General features: G+C 44.3%; 1 protein-coding gene across 2 annotated transcripts in view; it reads right to left on the bottom strand.

Annotated features, from left to right (window-relative positions):
- The window catches only part of Fig4 (FIG4 phosphoinositide 5-phosphatase), a 111862-nt gene that overhangs the window by 72629 nt on the left and 17382 nt on the right, over positions 1-21851 (bottom strand). The window contains exons 2-10 of one of the 2 annotated variants that reach the window (XM_034524793.2): positions 19882-19980; positions 18637-18760; positions 15238-15394; positions 11347-11397; positions 8680-8828; positions 4810-4938; positions 2421-2521; positions 844-1006; positions 371-468 (exon numbers count right to left, since the gene is read on the bottom strand). In XM_034524793.2, coding sequence (XP_034380684.1) covers positions 371-468; positions 844-1006; positions 2421-2521; positions 4810-4938; positions 8680-8828; positions 11347-11397; positions 15238-15394; positions 18637-18760; positions 19882-19980 — 1071 coding nt within the window. Of the gene's footprint in view, positions 1-370; positions 469-843; positions 1007-2420; positions 2522-4809; positions 4939-8679; positions 8829-11346; positions 11398-15237; positions 15395-18636; positions 18761-19881; positions 19981-21851 lie in introns of those variants that run through there. The other variant, XM_076917075.1, reaches the window with a different exon arrangement.

The following is a 21851-nucleotide window of genomic DNA, read 5'->3' as shown; positions in this document are numbered from 1 at the left end:
CCCTCCCCCTCCTCTTCCTCCTTCTCCTTCTCCCTCCTCCCTCTCCCTCCTCTCCCTTTCCCCCTCTCCTCCCTCTCCCCCTCTCCTCCCTCTCCCTTTTCCTCCCTCTCTCCCCCTCTTCCCCCTCCCCCTCTCTTCCCTCTCCCTTTCCCTCCATCTCGCTCCATCTCCCTCCCTCTCCCTCCCTCTCCTTCTCCCTCCTCTCCCTCCTCTCCCTCTCCCCTCCCCTTCCCCTTCCCCCTCCCCCCTCTCTCTCCCTCCCATCCTCCATCCCCACCTTCCTCCTTTCCTCTCTTTCTTTTTCTGGTGAAAGCAGAGCATAGCTGGGCCATGCCTTTGGTCGCCAGTGTATCTGATAAGCACATCATACCTTCACTAAGTTCAAGATGATGATGGGAGAGCCAAACCTCTGGAGCATCTGGTCAAAGTGAAGAGCAGCCACATGTGCAAAGGGATCTGCCTGGTCCACTGAGAACAGAAAAGGTGAGTGGAACTGTAAGGCAGAAATAAAACACTCACGGGGTTTTCAAACCATAGAAAAGAAATGCAATTCAACTGATGTAGCACTTTCCTTTCCCAAACTCTCAGGCAGCTCAATGGACACTCACAGCATTAAATCTGAATGAGTCTGCCATTTCTGAAGCAAAATAACACACATTTACTAACAGTTAAAGTTAAGAATGAATTACTGCAGAAAGCTAATAAAAGGTACTCCTCCATATAATCTTGCTCAAAGGACCAACATCTCACCAAAACCCAACCACTGATTAGAGTTATGTGACAGCAGTCATCATCTTGAATGACAGCAGACAAAAGCAACTCCCGGCAGGCTGGCCCACGCACGTGTAATGGGTGGCTTTGGCATCATAGTTGAGATGTCTTGGGACCAGAATAAGGGAACGGATCCTCTAACTTGTACGTAAGAAGAGTAACTGCCTGCGGTAAAAGACATCACAGAGGCATCACAGAGGATCTGCTCGGTCTCCACCTCATTTGCAACGTCACCCTGGAAAGAAAGGCGCAATTAAACATAGCCTGTGCTCTTAGAACGTTTACGTGAAAAACATCAAGTACACAGTGAAATTATAACCTGATTCATCTTAAAATGTGTTTAGAGTACACACTGGAAACGCAGAACCATTAAAACATGATAAAGAAAAGCAAAAAAACATAAAAGTTAATAGGTGTGGATAATCAATAACCCACAGAGAAGCTAAAAAAAAAGAGATACAAATAAAAATAAGCTCATAAAATAAAATAATCTTTTAAATAAAAGTTTTAACAAGTTGGGCAATGGTGGTGCACGCCTTTAATCCCAGCACTTGGGAGGCAGAAGCAGTTGGATTTCTGAGTTGGAGGCCAGCCTGGTCTACAGAGTGAGTTCCAGGACAGCCAGGGCTATACAGAGAAACCCTGTCTCGAAAAAACAAAAACAAAAAAACAAAAAAGAAAGAAAGAAAAGAAGATAATAAATTAATAGTCTTGTCTAAAAAAAAAAAAATAAGAAAAGCAGAAAACAGACTAGAAGAAAATCAAGTTAACACAAATAGCCAACAGCACTTGACCAGTACACATGGTAGGATGCCAGAGAAAAGAAAAACAATTGTGTTAAATTATGCAGGAGATAAAGAACAAAGAATCTAAAACTTTCACTTCTGAAGACCAAAGTGAAGATCCGAGTAACACTGATAGTAGGAAGGACTCAAGGGGAGAGACCAGAGACTTTGGAGGCCGCATGAGTTACAGAACAGAGGCATATCCAGATATAAGGGATACTTCCAGAAGCACTGAGAACCTGGCTTGGTTATCCTTTCATTATTCAAAAGTAAATAATACAGCCACAACATTTGTCCCATGGCATGCTGTATATTGCCTTCCCGTCATAAATACACTTCCTCTCCTCACTCTTCAGTGGGCGGCTGGATGTTTCATCCCTACATTTTCCAAGCATTTCAGATATGCCTTACCCTCCAAAACAGTGAACATTTCAAAACTCCATTGCACAGCTCTTTCTAAGATAGTTTACTGCTCAACACATTTGTCGACCGGCCCTTTTTCCTTAAGAGTTTCATATTCTGGAGAGCTATTTATTCTCTTGATAATATCCCGGACTAAAAACACTTCACTTTTTAAATCCACTGGTTAGGGCTGGTGAGATGGCTCAGTGGACAAAAAGGGCACCTGCTGCCAAGCCTGGCAATCTGATTCCATCCTTAGGAGAGAGATGACTGCTGTGAGTTGTCCTCTGGCCACCACATGCCCAGACCCCCCTGTGCACACACATGCACATGCGCACGCACAGAGATAAAATACATTCGGATGTTAAGCAGTTAGTTACTTAGAAGTCCGCGGCTTTGTCAATATCAGTGAAGCCGACGTGAAAGGTCACAAAATTTCAGCAATGCAGTTGGCCGTCTTACCTCACAGTTTGCACCTCTCTTGAGAAAGCGCGTCCCAGCAAACCGACTGGACCTTCTGGCTATTAGGGTCACATACACTGGTCGTCCATAGATCAAAAGCTCTTAGGAACTACGTTAAAGTGTTTCAGCATTTGTGACTGGACAGAAAGCTACAGGAATCATCATTATCCTTTGTGCACTTAATACATCCTGTCTGATAGCCTTGAGACACTAAGAGCTCCACGGAGAAGGTACTAGCACAGGGCCCAATGGTTCCTCAGGTCTGTCCAGTTCGATGGCAACACCCAACATGCTCAAGCAGTGACTTCTGTGACTCTCCAAGGACGCATACAGGGTACTGTATTATGTCTCTCCTTGTGACCAAGTAAAACTGTTAGAACACCTACTCCTTCCTTATGGAGCCAGGCCTCCCCACAAGGGCACGGATCCCTGAATGCTAAGGGTAAACTAGGGAAAGAACTGTCAACACTGAGGGAAGACCTGTGTCTCAGACTGCAAAGGTGATCCAAAGTTTAAACCCCGAAGGTGTCGATGTGAGCTGCCTGGCCAGTGTACAGCTTGTCTACGGCATCTAACTTTCTGCGTTATAACCTCACCTACTGAAAATCAATCACAAAGCAGCTATAGGGTGAACAACTGTGGTCTAAAAATCAGAAATGCCTTGAAGTCTGAAATTCCTGAGTGCCACTATGACCCAACAGTATAAAATCCTTTACCTGGCCTTGTCTTGTGTGTCAGTCAAAACATAGGTACCCTAAATACACCACATAAACATGTTCAGCCCCAGGTGTATAGGAAACATAAATAAACTTGAATTCCATCTTCAAGTTATCTAAGGTTTAGGCAAATGGCCTCAAATCTTAAAAAAAAAAAAAAAATCCCAACTCTGAAACGTTTCTAGTTGTAAGCCTGCTGGATAAAATAATCACTAATCTGTTAGGTTGTTGGGAGGATGAGCTGAGGTAATTGGTGTAAAATTTCTGGTGTCTGGCCTGTAGTCAACAGCAATTACTCCCACCACACAGGCGTTCAGAACTCATTTAATGCCTGATCACCAGCAGCCCGGACTCCTCGGTTAGACTAATGAGCTGTAAAAACGATAAAACGATAATCCATGATGTTGTTTACTATTTTAAAAACAAACATTTATTACTATATGCCAGGCCCTGAGCTAGCTCTTGGAAATACAAACCAGGCTAGAACTGCACTTTAGAGCCAGTCTTGAGACACCACAGCACATTCTATTTGGTGGGGAAAAACTCGCATTCTTCCCAAAAAGACTACTTTTGGACAGAGGCAAAAGTGATTCAGGACCAATCCTGTCAGGTGGTTGAAGTGACTATAAAGTAGTAAGCCAGGTGTCCCCCCAACCTTCACTTCAAAGTCCCTGTGTCTGACACACCCCGTTTCTCCCCACACTTGGAACAGAAAAGGCAGCGTGGCCACCCCTCAAGGCTGTGCCCCTCAGCCACCCCTACAAATGCCCCAGAGTTTAGAAGAAAACATCACTAACTGATGCCCGGCCCTCCCAATCCTTTAAAGATTTTGCCATTTGCTTTTAAAAGCCTAAAATAAAAGGGATCTTATCAAGGAAACATAGAATTCACAAATGCCCTCTGTTGTCTCAAAAAGTGGCAAGAAAACTGAAGCATTGCTAGATAGCATGCCCTGCCCTCTTCCTCTTCCTCTTCCTCTTCTTCCTCCTCCTCCTCCCTGTCCTCTTCCTCCTCTTCTTCCTCCTCCCCCTTCTTCCCCCTCTTCCTCTTCATCCTCCTCCTCCTCACAGCACGATGGCACCCTGTTGAAAGGCTTCAGCATTAGCTAGAATTAGTGAAAAGTCAACCTGCAGGAGAAAAGCCAAGGTATCATCAAACTGAGCCCGGTAGCCTGACTCTAGGGCTTTCATTATAATCCTTTCCAATCAAAGTCTGCACTCTATGGTACCACGGCTACCACTGCAGCCTTTTCTATCTGATACACATCCCTCATCTCACTGCTACTTCATGTAGCTGAAAAATGACTGTCGATGGGTGGGGCCGCCCTTGGGCAGGTCCTGGGTTCTATAAGAAAGCAGGCTGAGGAAGCCATAAAGAGCAAGCCAGTAAGCAGCACCCCTCCATGGCCTCTGCATCAGCTCCTGCCTCCAGGTCCCTGCCTGGAGTTTGGGTTCCTGTCCTGACTTCCTCAGACGATGAACAGTGATGGAAGCGTAAGCCAGATAAACCTGTTGTTCCCAATGTGGGTTTGGCCATGGTGTTTCATCGCAGCAATAGAGATCCTAACTAGGACAGGGACACAGAGTGGTGACCACAGTCCCACAGTGTATGACCTTTCTACACGCTGACACCGCACGATGACGCTGTCATCTTGAATATGTATAAAAGGATACTTGACTGCCCGCAGAACCCATGAATAATGTACAACAGCCAGTCGCGATGCACGGCGTTCTTAACTACACCCAGAAGTTCACCATTCCAGACATACTTCATGTAAGGCTCACTAGAGATCCCAAAGACGCCTGAAAAACAAAAGTAACGAGAATATAAAGGCACTGACTGACATCCTGCACACTGCTAAGTTCTTCCATTTTTGCCTTCAGCGTCAGAGGACTTTCCGTGGCTGTATTCTAGGGCTCCCTACCATGAGCTTCAAAGTCACACAAGACTTTGACATTCTGACTTATTAGAGTTTTTAAATCAAAAAAAAAAAAAAAAGTGTGAGTCAAATGAAGGATGTGATGACAGATGCATGAATGAAGACAAATGGAGCAAATCGAGCCACAGAGAACATAGTCTGAGGTTACCGCAACTGGGACGAGGACTTCCGGCGCCATGACAGGGAGGGTCCAGAGTGCCCCTTACCACCTGGGGCCTCTGCCCACATCTAACAGGGGCTGCTGCGGGAATGAGAAGGATTAGAAAGCACGTGATGGCTACAGAGTAAGGGGGGCACCACTCACACTTCCCACGTGCTATCAGCTGTTATATCAGGACTCCTTCTTGTGGAGAAATCACCAAACACACTGGCATATCAAGACGAATTTAAACTGCAGTGAGCACCACAAAACTTGTCTGAAGTGAAAAAATATGAAATAAGCATATTTACACACGAATGGATTAAAAGCTCTGAGCAGCCAGGTAATCCCATTGTCTTCCCTTCAAAATGTGAGCTGAATGTGTTCCAATTTAATTTATAAAATCTAGGGGCTGAAGAGACGGCTCAGCAGTTAGGAGCACTTACTACTCTTGCAGAGGACCCAGGTTTGAATCAGTGCCCACATGGCGGTTCACAATAATCTGGACCTCCAGTTTCAGAAGATCCAATGTCCTCTTGTGACCTCTTGGAACACCAAGCCCACACACGATGCACCATACCACACATAAACAAAAAGCAAGCAAACAAACAAGCATGGCGCCAAAGTCCTCTGCCCTCTCCGTGCATCCAGGAGCCAATGGGTGTTGTGGGCTCAGGTGTGCCCTGCTGTGCTTGCCTGGCATGCATGAGGCCCTGGGTTTGGTCCCCAGCACAGCATAAACTAGGCACGGTGGTCATGTCTGGCCCACATCTCTAATTTTGTTTTCAAGGAGAAGACAGAAGGGGGAGTTCAAGATCATCCTCAGCCCCGCTGCAAGTTTGAGGCCAGCCTGGGCTACATGAGGTCCTGAAGAGAGGAAAGAGATCAAGGCACACTAGTGGCGTGGGGTAGGAGAGTGTTATATCAGACATTCCTCCATCTGTCACTTTACACAGTGACTTAGTTTTGAAATGGATAAGGTGATGCCATCTTGCCCTGACTTTGTGTCTTTCTAGACCTTCCACCACCCCTCTCACAGCCACAGGCACCACGCAACATATATGGATGGAATTGTGGTTTTTGTCTTTAAAAGTGCTGTACCCCTGAGCTTTAGCACCTAGAGACTTTCCAGAGGTGTGGTCTCTCTCTTGGTCATCGCAAATAAAGGGACTTAAATACTTTTAATTGGCTCATTAGTGTGGTTGCCAATAACTATCTCCTGTGGGGCATCTCAGTGTTTGCCTTACTTTGCCTGTACACAGGAAGTGCTGCTGCTTATCACAGAGGAGTCTGGGCTGAAGAGCTTCTGTAACGTCCTTAATGCACTTGCGGAGAGTTTAGCAAACCCACCCCTCCATCTCCTACCCTCACCCTCCATTTCTACCAGCTTCCCCAGACAGAATGACCCTGGACCCCAGGAAATGTTGGAATCCTCGTCACCAGCACCTGGCAATAGGTTACGTTAAATGACAAGGAGAAAGAGAAGTCCACTAGGCCCACGGCCTTGAGCCCAGGAGATTATTGTGGCTCGTGCACTGTAACCATGGCGTTCTTACAAGTGAAACAGGACAGCAGGCCACTGCTTGCTTTGAGATGGAAGGCCATGAGCTAACAACAGGGGATGATCCCTCGATGATGAAAGCACAAGAACTGCTTTCCCTCTTAAGCCTAGACCAGAATGCTGGTACCACCTTTGTCTCTAAGTCCCGCTCTGTGTGTCCTTCCGGGAGACGACTGTATGATACACTCTTCAATCACACCCACCTACGGCTGTTCTAGGCACAGCCCAGAAGTCACAGCAGAACCCAGACACACATTCAAATGCAGACTGCAGCGGCAAGTTCAGCAACACTTCTGGCTTTATCAAATACTCAAACTAGCTCCTCCCTTCCGTAGGCACTCCATACTTTGGGTTATAATTCGGATGTCTGAATCCCGGACTGAGGACAGCAAGAGAGCTCCCAGCCTGTCCTCAACCCAAGTGACAACCAGGTAAGCTAAGCAGACTCAAGCCAGGGGGAACATTCAACTGAAAGAACAGTCTGGGCATAGGCAGAGCCTGTGGGGAAGCACAGCCTCTCCTACTCTCCCTACTCTCCACACAGGCGCATGGGAGCACGGGTGCACAGGCAAGCCCTCTGGTCTCTTTTAGAGTGGATGCTGCCTCTGCACCCGCAGCTTCATCTCTACCATTTAAGCTGCATGGAGCAAGGGCTTCAAAGCCAGAGCTGGCTATGACTTCTCCACAGCTGGCCTACTTCAGCCAAGAAATTTTCACTTTACACTTGAAAGGACTCCGTCACAATGTCCACAATAACAAGCCATTTGCTTTAGGGTTCTAGACCAAAACCCAAAATCTGGCAAGAACAGAATTGACAAAGAGGCACCTTAGGCTAGTCTACTATGGTCTAGCAACAACCTGACAGTGCCAGGCACGCAGCTCGGCCTGTGATCGACTGATGTGACAAGCCGAGAGCAGTCACTTGCTGTGCTGACACCTCTGGGCCTCAGTTTCCTACTTAGTGTTTATGTCTACACAGCCGCCTTATACTCACCCAGCAGACACTCTATAGGGCTCAGAATACTGTATGTAAATGCCCAGCACATAACAGGCAACCCGTGGTAACTTTAGGCCCAAACTTGACTCATAACTGACCAGTTTCTGTGAATGAAAATATGATGGTGTCCACTCTACAGTATTCAAAGGGTAATTCTCCATAAAAATGTCACCAAAAGACTAGATTCTGAATGCACTCCATTAAAAAGTATACAAATAATTTCTAGAAACTGACAACATATAATTTCTGGCTGGCCTATAAATATAATCACATTGTGATTTGTAGAGACAATTTTAGAATTTTGGCTTCTTTAAAACACACACACACACACACACACACACACACACACACAGATGCTCTAAGAATGTGTTTCACTTTAATCCCAAGTGTGAGATACGAGGCTGCTTTGGACTGTCCACAGCAGCTGACTATGATTTGCCTTGTGCTCTAGCAGAGGTGTAATTTTACCAACTGCAGACAGTTTCTGCAATTGTGTGATGTTTGGAATTCTAGGAACTTTTCAGATTGTATGAAAAATGCCAGGGCCCCGAGAGGCTGGTTGGTGGTGTTGGTCATTGGAGGGGGGAGGAGTTGGCTGTGGTTTGTTAGTAGTCATACTCAAAGAAGAAAATAAATTAGATTCAGGGATCTCTTCCTTCCCTCTCTCCCTTTATCTTTTTTCCTCTCCTATCTAGTGTCGGGGGTTGAAAGGGGGAAAAGGGTGAGAAGGGTGGAAGAAAGAAGGCCCCACAGAGTAGCAAGGGACAGCTACAGAGATTAACTTTAAATGAATTGGTCAAGTTTGCGTCTCTAAGACAACCCACAAGGATAAAGGCCACCAAGGGATAAAGGATGAGGAAAGGGAGAGACTTCATTGAGATGCCACATTCATGCAGAATTCACCTACCACTGCCACCCTGTTTGATTAACCCTTCATCTTCAAAGATGTCGAAGCTTTCCTGGCACGCCGTGGATGTCTCTGACTTTAACATCTCCAGGGGCATTCGCAGGACGGTAAGATTATACTGAAGCGAGTGTGACAAATCATAGCTATAACTGAGAGGAGAATTCAGACGTAAGAATTACAGAAGCAAAGATATTTCACGGTCTCGGCTCCCATGGGGAATTACAATCTGTGAGCTAAATTACTCTGCACCTGGTATTCCACTGAAGCAATGCCATTAAATGAGCACTGCAGACACGGCCAAATACAAACACGATTGGAAATTAAATAGAAACCTCACCATCTGACTTAATCATGAACACTAGAAATACATATTTATGAAGTGGGTCACATCCACTCGCTGATTGGCACATGTATTTTTTTGTTTGTTTGTTTCATGATGAAATCAATCTCATTTCTTGTTTCAAGTCACACTGTCTTATGCCCATGAATGTGGTTCTATAGATAGGACACTGGAGTACAGTGTCCTCGTCAAAAGCGCTTGGCTTTGAGCCATAGTTTCAACATGAGCAAAAGTAACTACAAACTTCATAGTGATACAGGGGTAAGAAGATAATGTAATCTCCTACAGTGAAACATGTTCTAGGAAAATAAGAATCATATAAAAATTAACACAGTCTTTATACAAATAAAAGTTGGTCATTAAGCAGAAAAAAATTATGATTCTAATTTCATAAGATCAACAATTTTATTGAAAATAGGGTTTTTTCTCACATAATAAAACTCGACTACAATATTCCCTCTCTCTGTTCCTCCCAGCTCCTCCCCACCTCCCCTCCCATCCGGATCCACCCTCTTCCGTTTCTCATTAAAAAACAGACTTCTTTATGCACTAATAATTCCATAAAATAATAAACAAAAACTAACACACCAGAGTTGGACAGAATAAGCGAACAGAAGGAAAAGAGCCCAAGGGAAGGCACAAGAAAGAGAGCCACTCATTCACACACTCGTGAGTCCCATAAATTGGATGCAAAGAACCTGAAGGTTAAAAAGAGAGGAAAAAGAATATATATATAAATAAAATTAAAATAATAATATTAATAATAATAATGAAAGATCCACGACAAGACATTCTGAGGCAAAGACGCTGCTGAGTTCATTCTCTGCTGGCGTCCGCTGCTGGCATGAAGCCCATCCTGAAGAGTAGTTTGTTTCCCTAGTGAGACTCCCTCAGAGGAAACTAGATTCCCACTTGCAAGTGGCTATCACCAGCAGATAGCTTCTGGGGTAGGGATGAGACATGTGCCCACTTCTCCCTTCAGCTCTAGGACCCCGTCTGGTGCAGACCTGAGCAGGTCTGTGCAGGCTGCTGTGGTCTCTGTGAGTTCGTATGCATGACAAAGATCAACAATGTTTAAGTCTTTCTAGTTATCCATTTTAACACGGAATTCCAGAAACGATCTTGAGGCTCAAGCACAGTATTCAGGCAATATGTTAAGTATTACAATTCTCTTGGGAGAGCCACACATTAATTATTATTTCCCCTGTTTAGTTCCATAATTTGACTGAAATTAATTTCAGTTCTGTCTGTTAAACCCAGTTTTACCACCTTTGCTTGAGTGGAGACAAGTTATATTAAGCAGCTGGTTTCCAGTTGGCCGTGGCGCAGCCCTGAGACCCCAGCATATGTACTATAACTTGAGGAATGACTTGCGTAAATTTAGTATGGCCAAGAATGGCTCAGGAGCCCATTTCAAACAGCAGCGCCACCAAGCGTCAGTATTAGCTCACAACACTGTGAGCGGAAGATGAAGCTGTCTTATGTAAAGTAGATGAAATCAGACAAACATGGAAACCTACAAGCCACTAAGTACCTGTGGATTAAAAACTCACTTCACCTAGAACCCTCTGTTCTATGACTTAATAATTTTAGCTTTCATTATGTTTGTGTTTATTTTATAAATAAATGATTAACTCTATTAACGACTAACGACAGATCCCTGAAAATGCAAAGTGCCTGGTCTGTGTGCACTGCCAATGCACACAAATGCTGCGGGCCCTCTCTCAGGCCCAGCTCAGGTCGTTATTGGTGAACACCGTCTTGAGTCTACGTCTCAGTCTGGATACTACAGCAGACAGACTCCTCTGTCTATTACACCTGTGTCTGTCTGTCTGTCCAGCCTGAGACTGGTCACACTGCCATCTTAACACTTCGTCACAATGCTGTAACATTTGCTCGTTGTTTGTCTGTCTGCTTGCTGGCTATGTTAAATAGATCTCCACAAATGTCTCTGTACAAAGAGAGATTTCTGTTCTCTCTCCCAAAGCATACTCTTAGGATGTTCAATCTGCTTAACGCTACATTCATTCCAGCACAACTGTTCACTTACAGGGCCACCCGCAACACGTCGAGATTGAAATCCCTTTCCTATTTCTAATTAGCTTTTTCTTCATTTTGGCAGACCATCAGCTGAGACTGAACCATGGCACTGTTACAACTCTGCACCTGAAGTGATACGATTTCGTTTTTATGATTCAAAATTCCATAATGAAGTTATTTCTTTAAATCGTATTACTTTCTTCCTGAAACAAAGGTGATTTTTATAGTACCTTTACACTAGCCATTTAAAATGTCGAGAATCAAGTTTCTAAAAGGAAGAAACTTACCTAAAGTAAAAATTGCTAGATAGATCCACATTTTGAAATATCCTTAAGTACCTAAAAACAAAAAAAATTAAAGCATGTTATAAACGCAAAGTGTTCTTTGTTATGGCTTAACATACGGTCAGGGATATCTTTACACTAGTGAGTGTGGGATATCCTTACACTAGTGAGTGTGCTCACTGAACTGAGCAATCCCAGCCAGCTCTGCATGGGTATGCATCTGCCAGGCATCGCTCAGATAGCTAGATACCTTTAACACAGTGTGCACCCCATTGTGTAGTGACTGTGCTTCCCACCCAGGCAGGGCATGGGCAGGGTACGGGAGCAAGGGAGGGATAAAGACTGTTGTTGTTGTTGTCCCCAGTCACTAAAGTAACCATAACCCCATGGGTTACCGTAACTTTAAGTTGAGAAGATTTTTATCATGGAAATAGAAGAGGGCAGAATGAAACGTGCCTCAGCCGACCACTCGTGAGACATCAGGTGACAGTTCACATTCACACTTAGGTAAGTAACTAAAACACAATTTTCAGGGTTAAAATTCTCTCTACACCCACCAGCCCTGGTCCCTCTCCAGAGGCAACTTTCAAGTTACTGCTTCCATCCTCTGGCCCTGGTGCCTTACTTTGCTCTTACAGAAATCTTCATATAGTCCACAGGACATCTTCTCAGGGACCACCTCAAACCCTGTGTGCTGTTCTACAACTCTCAGCTCCCATGCACTGCGTGAATGTAGCTGTACCAAAAACTAAGGATTTAACTTGCTCAACGGTTAGCTAAGTCATCATATATGATACAGGCCATGTGTTATTTCTGCATTCCTCAACTAGGCACTGCAGCTGAGTGTGAGAGCACACACCTGTGATCCCTGCAGCTGGGTGTGGGAACACACACCTGTGGTTCCTGCAGCTGGGTGTGGGAGCAGCTGAGTGTGGGAGCACACACCTGTGATCCCTGTAGCTGTGTGGGAGCACACACCTGTGGCTTCTGCAACTGGATGTAGGAGCACACACCTGTGATCCCTGCAGCTGAGTGTGTGAGCACACACCTGTGGTTCCTGAAACTGGGTGTGGGAGCACACACCTGTGGTTCCTGAAACTGGGTGTGGGAGCACACACCTGTGGTTCCTGAAACTGGGTGTGGGAGCACACACCTGTGGTTCCTGCACTTAAGAGACTATGGCAGGAAAGCTCACTGTGAGTTTAGGGCCAGCCTGAGCTCCATAGGGGACATTGTCAAGGAAAGGAAAAAGGGAAGGGAAGTGCCTTGTTTTCCTGATCTACTGTTTATTTTACAAACATTGCCTTAGCTAGGGTTCTAAATACCATGTTGAATATTAGGAATGCTAGCATATTCCTTGATAGTTCCTTACCTAAATTAAAGGCTTCCCTTTTAAAGTTTTATTGTAAGAATAAATTTTATTATAGACACTTTCAATAAATTCCTTTAGAGAGGTTGTAAGCTAAGATTGGATCATAAAGATCTGGAATTCTGCCAAGTATATTTCTGCTCCTATGAAGATACTGATAATTCTCTTTAACAACACCTTACAGTGGCAAACTGTTCTGGCAAATTTCCTACCGTCAATACAACCATGCAGTGCAGGTAGCCTCTACTTACCAAATGGACAACATACCTAGTAGTATTGTATTTTATTTCCTGATATTTTTTCCAAACATTCTTATTTACTGTATTACTAGATCACATATCTCTATAATTATATTAGAAAATATCACTTCATTCCTCCTATAACAAGCTATTGACATAATTGTACTGTATTATAGATAACGTCTACATAGTACACAGTATTATAATCATAAGATAATTTTATTTTTAAGATTATTAAATCACTATATTAAACATGACAGAGCATAGCTAAATTCTAAACGATTACCAACCATAAAAATATAAGTATGCCTTGATGTCCTTTGAATTTTTATAATATGACATCAACTGAACCCATCTAACTTCCAATCTATCAATTGATAACAGTCTTCCTCCCATTGTCAAGTCCCTAACAGTGTCACCAAACCTCTAAAAGATTTCAGACCTACAGAAAATCAGGGAACAAACAGAGTCCAGTGAAAACCAAGATGGCCTTCTTCTAATTCGCCATGAGACTCCCCTGCTTAGACACACGCAAACCCCATTTACCTACGTCACTTAACTGAGAGAAATCTGAACCTGTCCTGGACACTGACCTGACGCCACAGTGGAAACTGCAGAGCCCAGCACTGACAACATGCAGTCACAGTCAACACGCAGGTAGACCAGCTACTGGACAAAATACTCTTCCAGCCATGTATATTAACAAGGGCATGAGAGACACAGCTCAGGTCTGTGCTCAGCCTCGAGTCCTGTTCTGTGCCCACAGTACTTGGTTGTGTTTACATGTATATTCCAAAGGTGCCAAAATATGAGGAGACACTTCCAGTTGTAACCGTTTCTCACAAGCAATATCAATCTCTATCAAGAGACTCTAAATGTAATATTAATGTGATGTCCTTAGGTTATAGTCCATATGCTTCCTAACCCAATAAAGTCCTTTATAGCTCTGTGTACACGTGTGCATACGTGACAAGTCTCCACCGGGATCTAAGTGCCTTTATAGCTCTGTGTACACGTGTGCATACGTGACAAGTCTCCACCGGGATCTAAGTGCCTTTATAGCTCTGTGTACACGTGTGCATACGTGACAAGTCTCCACCGGGATCTAAGTGCCTTTATAGCTCTGTATACACGTGTGCATACGTGACAAGTCTCCACCGGGATCTAAGTGCCTTTATAGCTCTGTGTACACGTGTGCATACGTGACAAGTCTCCACCGGGATCTAAGTGCCTTTATAGCTCTGTGTACACGTGTGCATATGTGACAAGTCTCCACCGGGATCTAAGTGCCTTTATAGCTCTGTGTACACGTGTGCATACGTGACAAGTCTCCACCGGGATCTAAGTGCCTTTATAACTCTGTGTACACGTGTGCATATGTGACAAGTCTCCACCGGGATCTAAGTGCCTTTATAGCTCTGTGTACACGTGTGCATACATGACAAGTCTCCACCGGGATCTAAGTGAAAGTCAGAGGATGCACCTGTCATGTCGGTTCTAAAATCTACAAGTGTATTGTTTTCTTTGATGACCTGCATGTTTTCAAGTGTCTTAGAAGACTACTGTCTTTACAAAAGGTCCCACATTACAGATTTGCCTGACTGTTTCTGTATGCATGAAACATTTTCAGCAGAATTACTAAGGTAGTCTGTGCTGTTCCCATTTCAAACGAAAATGTGACATCAGGATTGGAGAGTCAGAACAATCAGTGAGATGCTTAACATCATAAGACTCCACATATGGCTGCAGGGTCCCCCCACAGAGCTAGCAAGCAGGTGGGGAGACAGAAACATCACTGGGGCTCACTGGCAGCCATTCTAGCTGGAAACACAAACGGCTCCAGTTTTGGTGAGAGGCCATGTCTCAAGGGAATACAGCAGAAAAACTATATACAGCAGGACACCCAACACCCAGCCTCTGCATGCATGCAAGCCCACACACATGTGCACATATACAACACACACAACAAATAAAGAGGTGACACTAAGTGTCATCATTTGGTTAAATATGCCTACCAGTTTTAATGTAAGAAATCATTGCTCGTCTCTGTAAACAATCAAAAGCTCTGCGTTTATTTAGCAGGCTGACGCTCTGTGAACCTTGCTCCCACACCTGGCGGCTTCAGCACCAACTGCTGAGCCGTGTCGGACTGCAGAAAAGACCTACACAGTCCCTAGCAGAAACTGGAATTTTGATCCAACACTTGATGTTGCTATACAACATTTGTATTTCTTTGGTTCTGCTGCTGTCAAAAACAAATAATAAGTTGTCAGTGCCGGTGCATACCTAGCTTCATCCGGGTGAGTAATCCGAACAGAGTCATTGGGGATATATATCATGCTTGTATCTTCAATCTTATATATCGCATGGCCTCCGATATCTGCCATCTTCCTCCGCTTAGTTACTAATACAATATAGTAGCCTTCTAAGAACCTGACAAAACCTGCAGATAAAAAAAAAACAAATATAATGTCACATAGACTTAGCAATGCAAATGAGTTTAGAAACATATTTACCAAAGACTTTACACATTACCTACTTTGATACTTTTATAACTTTATAGTCATATAAATTTTTGGCAATTACATAACCTAAAATTATTTTGGGTGGCTAAGTTGGTAGACTATTTGCCTAGCATGCACAAGGCCCTGGGTTCAGTCCCAGTACTGATTAAATCAGGCCCAATGGTATGAACTTATCATCCTATTTCTTGGGATGGAAGCAAGAAGATCAGGTGTTCCAGGTCATCTTCAGCTATATAACGAGTATGAGGATAACCTGGGTTATATAACCTAGTCCCATGTACACACACACACATGATTAGACATAGAGAATACCTATAGAATACATATTGTATATAACATATACATTATATATAAGATTATATGAGGAGAGTTAACCCTTTCAATTCTGCATAAAGAAAACCTTCTATGCCGGGCAGTGGTGGCGCACGCCTTTAATCCCAGCACTTGGGAGGCAGAGGCAGGCGGACTTCTGAGTTCGAGGCCAGCCTGGTCTACAGAGTGAGTTCCAGGACAGCCAAGGGCTACACAGAGAAACCCCGTCTTGAAAAGCAAAAAATTTTTAAATAAATTAATTAAAAAATACTTTCTTAATTTTAAAATATCAGTACTTGATTTAATAAATTTAACTAACATGGAACTTATTAATGTACATGGATGAGTGCATATGATATTAAGTGCACATTCTCAGCCCTCAAACACGTATCCAGTAATCAGGAGATTTTGAAGGACTCGTCAAGTCTCAGGAGAAGGCAAATGAAAGGAACCAACCGTGCTGTGTTTGCTACTCTTCTTGTCAAGGGAGGGAGACTGACTTTGGCTCCCTGTTTGCCGAGACAGTCCACAGGGTGGAGAAGAAACGGCACAGAAGCATGAGGAAGAAGAGGGGTGGTCACACTGCAGCTACAGTGGAACAAAAAAAGCCGAGACAGGAAAATGCTATCATTCCTTCTGTTCAGTCTCCAGCCTACGGGACAGTGCTGCCCGGGGGGGGGGGGGGGGGGGGGGGGGGGGGGGGGGGGGCATTCTCCTGCTCAGGTTCGCCTTTCTGAAAACACACTCACAGACGTACCCGCAGAGTCTCTGTGGTAATTCTAAATCCTACCAAGTTGAGGGAAAAAAATAATAATTCAAAAATGGCAGGGTATAGTAAAAGTTTCAATAGCAGAGTTAAAATAGGAAGTGCTAACTGGAAACTTGAAATGACATAAGGTCCATATTAGTCGTTAACACCAGCAGCCATGACCCAGTATATACCACAGCAGGCTTAAGGAACTCTCGAGCTCCCGCCATTGAGGAACTGTGATGTGAACACTCTGAACAACCTGCCTTTGCCATGATGATGAATTCCCAGCATCCCAGATCCTATAGGTACCCGGGCACCTAGGGCCCCTACTGCCGCTTCTATAGAGTCCCCGCCTCTCTTCCCTCTTTCCACCTGTACCATAATGCTCCCTCAGGATGCAGTATAAATCTCTGCTCCTGGAAAGCTCTCCTGCCCCTTCCAGATCTGAGTAATACAAACTCCAATGTGACTGGACTTTCATTATGTGACTTGGCTGTGTACGTACAGCTTACAGTCGCCTTGTCTGTCCTGGCTTCTCTCCTCTGTCCTAGCCCAATCAGGCACAGAGCTATCTGTGACAACTTATGTCACCTGGAAGACAACTCTCCTCCCAGAGTGGATTAACCGAGGCAGGAAGATTCACTCTGAAAGTATGCGTTACCACTCATGGGCTGGGGACCAGGGCTGAATGAAAAAAGGCTGGAGAAGCTAGGCTGCACACCAGGGTTCACTCCTCTCTGCTTCCTGACTGTGGCTGCACTGTGACCAGCTGCCTCGGCCACTGCCGCTGTGCCTTCTCGGCCATGAAGGGCTGTGCCCTCCTACTGTGAACCAAAGAGACCTTCCTTAAGCCACTTTCTCACAACCAGGGAAAAGAATATCATCAAGCAGCAGAGAGGTTGAATGGTCTGTCACCAGGAGGGGCGCACAGAGCATCGGAGCACAGGAAAGGAAGGGGCGGAGCTTGAGTTAAAAAAAAAATGGGAGGATCAGGCCCAGGCTAAAGCAGATCAACACCAGGTTAGCTGGGGAGGCACACAACTCTAATCCCAGCACTTGGGACACAGAGGCAGGAGGATATCTGTGAGTTCGAGGACAGCCTGGTCTACACATCAAACTCCAGGCCAGACAGGGAGACCCTGCCTCAGAGACGTTGGGGAAGAGATCAACATCAGGTCTTTGAAGTGAACTAAAGCCCCACATTCCCTGCAAAGCTAGCACAGCTTGGAAACCCTTATCTGAAATTCCACGGACCTTGCTAAAAATGGAAACCGTGTCTCTGAGTCACAGTGATTTACACTGTACAGTAAGAATAGAATCCCTCTGTGATTTTGAAGAAACGTTCTCATTGAGTAAGAAAGGGGTCACTGTGCTGGAGTCAACTTGATAGGAGCTAGGGTCATCGGGCAAGAAGAAATCTTAATCAAGAAAATGCTTCTCCAGGACTGGCCTGAATGCAGAGGACCCAGCTCACTGTGGGTGGTACCCTTTGGCTGGCAGTCCTGGATCCTGTAGAAAAGCAGGCTTCCCAAGCCATAAGGAGTAAGCCAGTGAGCAGCAGTCCTCACGGCCTCTGCATTGTCCCTGCCTCTAATTCCTGCCTTGAGTTCCTGCCCTGACTTCTCTAGATAATGAACTATAAACACAAGCCAAATCAACCATTTCCCCAAATTGCTTGTGGTCATCCTATTAACACGGCAATAGAAAATTCCAATTAAGGCGTCACCCAAAGGAGTCTGTGACAGGCTGTACTGTAGCCTGTCCTGTTCAATCTAAAGCAAGTTTTACTGAATCTGTAATTCTAGCTGATGGGAAGTGAGGCAGATGCTTATAGCTCAAGCTAATTTTTACTTCTCATTCCACAGCAAGCCAGACATTAGATACCTCCAAACATCTCTCTATTTCTTTATTTCTATATAAACCTGAACGGTGCTGAGCACATGAGTGGATAGTGTTCAAATGTCTGATAGACTGATAGTGATGTTTGAAGCAGAGCCATAGGGGATGAGTCAAGGCTGTGCAGCTACAGAGACATACGAGCTCTCTTTAAGTAATCTGTACCAACATAAAGAAACAGGCAAGGAAGGCTCTTCTTACCTACAACACCAAAAGCCGAGACAGCTCGAAACAACCCGGAGGACCCTTTCTGGCTCATCTTTGTTCTGTTTCCTAGATCCAGGCGGCCAAGGAGTTCCCGCACTTCCTGTTGCGTGTACACGTGCTGTGAAACAAGCACGCCTGTGAGACTGCTTCCCCTGCAGGACTCATAAACGACTCTGTCAACTGTGTCACGTCACGACATAGTGGCAGGTATGTAACAACACGTAAGGCTGAGGCCTGGCTCACACTGCTGTGTTCGAAAATTATGTCAACGCTTTAGAGTGTGAGCTGGAGACTCAGAGCTCTAAGGGATCCACCTAAGTCAGTAAGTTTGCGAAGCCCTAAAAATGAAATGCAAACCCCCAACTAGACGTGCATTTGTATGAGGCAGCCCAAAGCTCCTCAAGGGTCTTCCTGACCAATCATCCCCAGCACGTAAAGACAACACCAACACCTCACTGTATCCATAGAAGCTTCCGGGCAGATCCAGGGGCAGGGACTCCCGGGAGTAGTTCAGGAAATCAAAAACCATAACAATGAGTTTATCCACAATCGTTAGAACACAGGACATACTTCTGAAAAGATCTTAATGAAAATTATTCCAAACTGTAACTACTAATGTATTTCACAAAACTGGGACCTATATGGATTCAGAAATATTTATCTAGGAAATTCAACACAAAGAATAAGTTCCTTCATTTGGAAAAGCTAAAAATTAACACGTCATCACCACTACCTTATATGGTACCTTTGACTAACAGCCTCGTGTTCTTGATTAATTTGAGCCTTTGCACTCCTGAGTCTAGACAGCACAGGATCTGCATAACAATTGTTTAGTGTTTCTTAGTGCACAGCAAGCCTTCAAATGTGCTTTCCATCAGCATAATGAAACATCTGTACTGAAGCACAGTAATACACACTCTGGTAGATGCAATATTAGTTACACTGAATCCTTAAAAAAGGTCAGTAGGTTAGGAAAATATCTTCATTGTCTTTCTAGGGGAATCTGTGCTCTCAGAAACAAATCAATTGAAGGACGAAGTATAATTCTGCCTAATTTCTCAACACCAGTCATTTCTAGAAGCCAATTAGAAAATTGAGGTGTGTGGTTAAAATCATACCACAGAAAAAACAGCAGCAAAGCCCAGGTGCCATCCCACTAAGAGCTGTGATTTCACCTCCTCTGAACAACACACGCTGGAGAGCCTGCACGCAGGACTTACAGGGAGGCCTGCGACTTACCCTGTCGTCAATTACCACCAAATCCTTTGGCTCTGTTCTATCGATTTTCAGGACGCGGTACTTCGTCTCTGCGTGATTGCTCCCAACGAGAAAGTACCTCTGTAAAGAAAGAGAATGTCATTTTAAAGGCATCTTGCCCTGCAGACATTTTTATAACTGCATTACATTTTGAAGACACATTAATAAAGTCGGGTTGCTCTTTAAAGCGTACGTTGGTTATGTACAACTAGCGGACTAGAGGGACTGACTCCAAAGGTCAATTTTTAAATTGAGATGTTCTTAGGGCTTCAAGATAAGTATCTGATGTCTGAAATAAGCCCAGGACCTAGGTCAGATGAATTTAATTCTATTATAACATTAGAGGCGGCTTCCATGGTGTATAAGCAGCCGCGCTGACAAGCTCTAGCAAGCTCAAGATAATGAGGAAGTTCAGACAATTACAGCTACTAGAATATTACAGCTTGACACATAAGTCTGAAAGTCTTCTGGGTCAAGGAGGAAAATGGCTGTGAGGAGCAACTCTGAGGGCTTGCCCCGTCCAAGGGACTGCAAGGGTGCACAGTCCCTGCAGGACACGTGGGGTGTGCCACCAGATGGGCATGGGACTGGGGAGGTAGAACATGCTTAAACCCTGGGAATCTCAGAGATTTGAGATGACATGAGCGAAGCTGCTTCCCCCTGCCTCCATGTCTGCTCTGGAGCACGTAACCAAGACCTAAGCTAAGATGAGCATGGGAAGTCAGTCATATTCATCATACTCCTGAACACAGCAGCCTTAGTTGCTGCATTACTGGGAATGATACAGATAATAATGTCAAAAGTAGTAACCCTGTATTTACACATAAAATTCATAAGCAAAACTAAGTGGATTGCTTTATTTTGGGTGGTGCTAAGAATCAGACCAAGAGCCCCATACACGCTGAGTACACACTCTGCCAAGCTATCTCCCTAATTCAATTACTCTTAAATTACTTTAAAGGAGATAAGTAAAATCTCATTAGCAAAAATAAATAATGTAAAAATATTTTGCTTCAAACGTGTCCTTTCAAAAGTAATACTTTTTTTCTCACATTTAAAAGATTGAGAAGACACTGCCATAATCAGCCGGCATTTTTACCATCTCACTGGCCGTGCGATGTACAGATGAAAAAGCAATCAAATACTAAACACAGCTGTCTGCTGGACAGTGTCAAATGTCAAGCTGGAGAGCATGCGCCATCGGAAGCCAAAGCCGAGAAGACAGAGGTTGGAGCTGGGGCTGTGTAAAATGACGGAGGAGTCTCGGGACTTCAAGATTGAGTACAGTTTTAAGAATTTACAGTCTGCAGAATTCCGTTACAATGTTTTCTATTCAAATCTGTAAGGTTAATAAAACTCACTGAAGCTCTTACTAAGTGTACGTGTCACATAATAACACAACGGTAACAGTATCTCGTTAAAGCTGTTCCTCGTGTTCAACGGGGACATGAGATTGAATTGTCTAATAGCAACATGACTACGTCTTAGTTTGGGTAAGTGGTTTTTATTATGTTTGCAGTGAAACTCACCTAAGGGCACATCTCTCAGAATGTATCCTGTTGCTAAGCAACAATGACTTTGTTTATAAACGTCTGATCTCCCCACAGGTTATGAAGAACAGAACCTACATGCTGCCGACACCAGTTAGAGGAAGACTAGCTGAGGTGCTTAACCCCTCATATCCTAGAATAGGTAGGGTCTCCTTGACACTGTCAGTTGTAAGGAGTAAATAAAGCGATTATAATAACAATTAGAAAACAAAATTGAGACATACAGTAACAGGACTCGAGGTACCGGGGGAGCAGCTGGCCAGAGAGGGAAACTGAGGGGGAGAAACTCAGAATCTCAGCCATGAGCCCCAGCTCACTGCTTAGAGGAGCAGGAGACCAGCCTGATAAAACAGCCAACCAAATAAATTAGAAAAAAAGATTTGCAAGCTGTTTATACTTGAT

Source organism: Arvicanthis niloticus, chromosome 20 (assembly GCF_011762505.2).
Source record: "Arvicanthis niloticus isolate mArvNil1 chromosome 20, mArvNil1.pat.X, whole genome shotgun sequence".
In the NCBI taxonomy this organism is placed as follows: domain Eukaryota; kingdom Metazoa; phylum Chordata; class Mammalia; order Rodentia; family Muridae; genus Arvicanthis; species Arvicanthis niloticus.
This window is presented reverse-complemented; position numbering and strand designations above follow the sequence as displayed.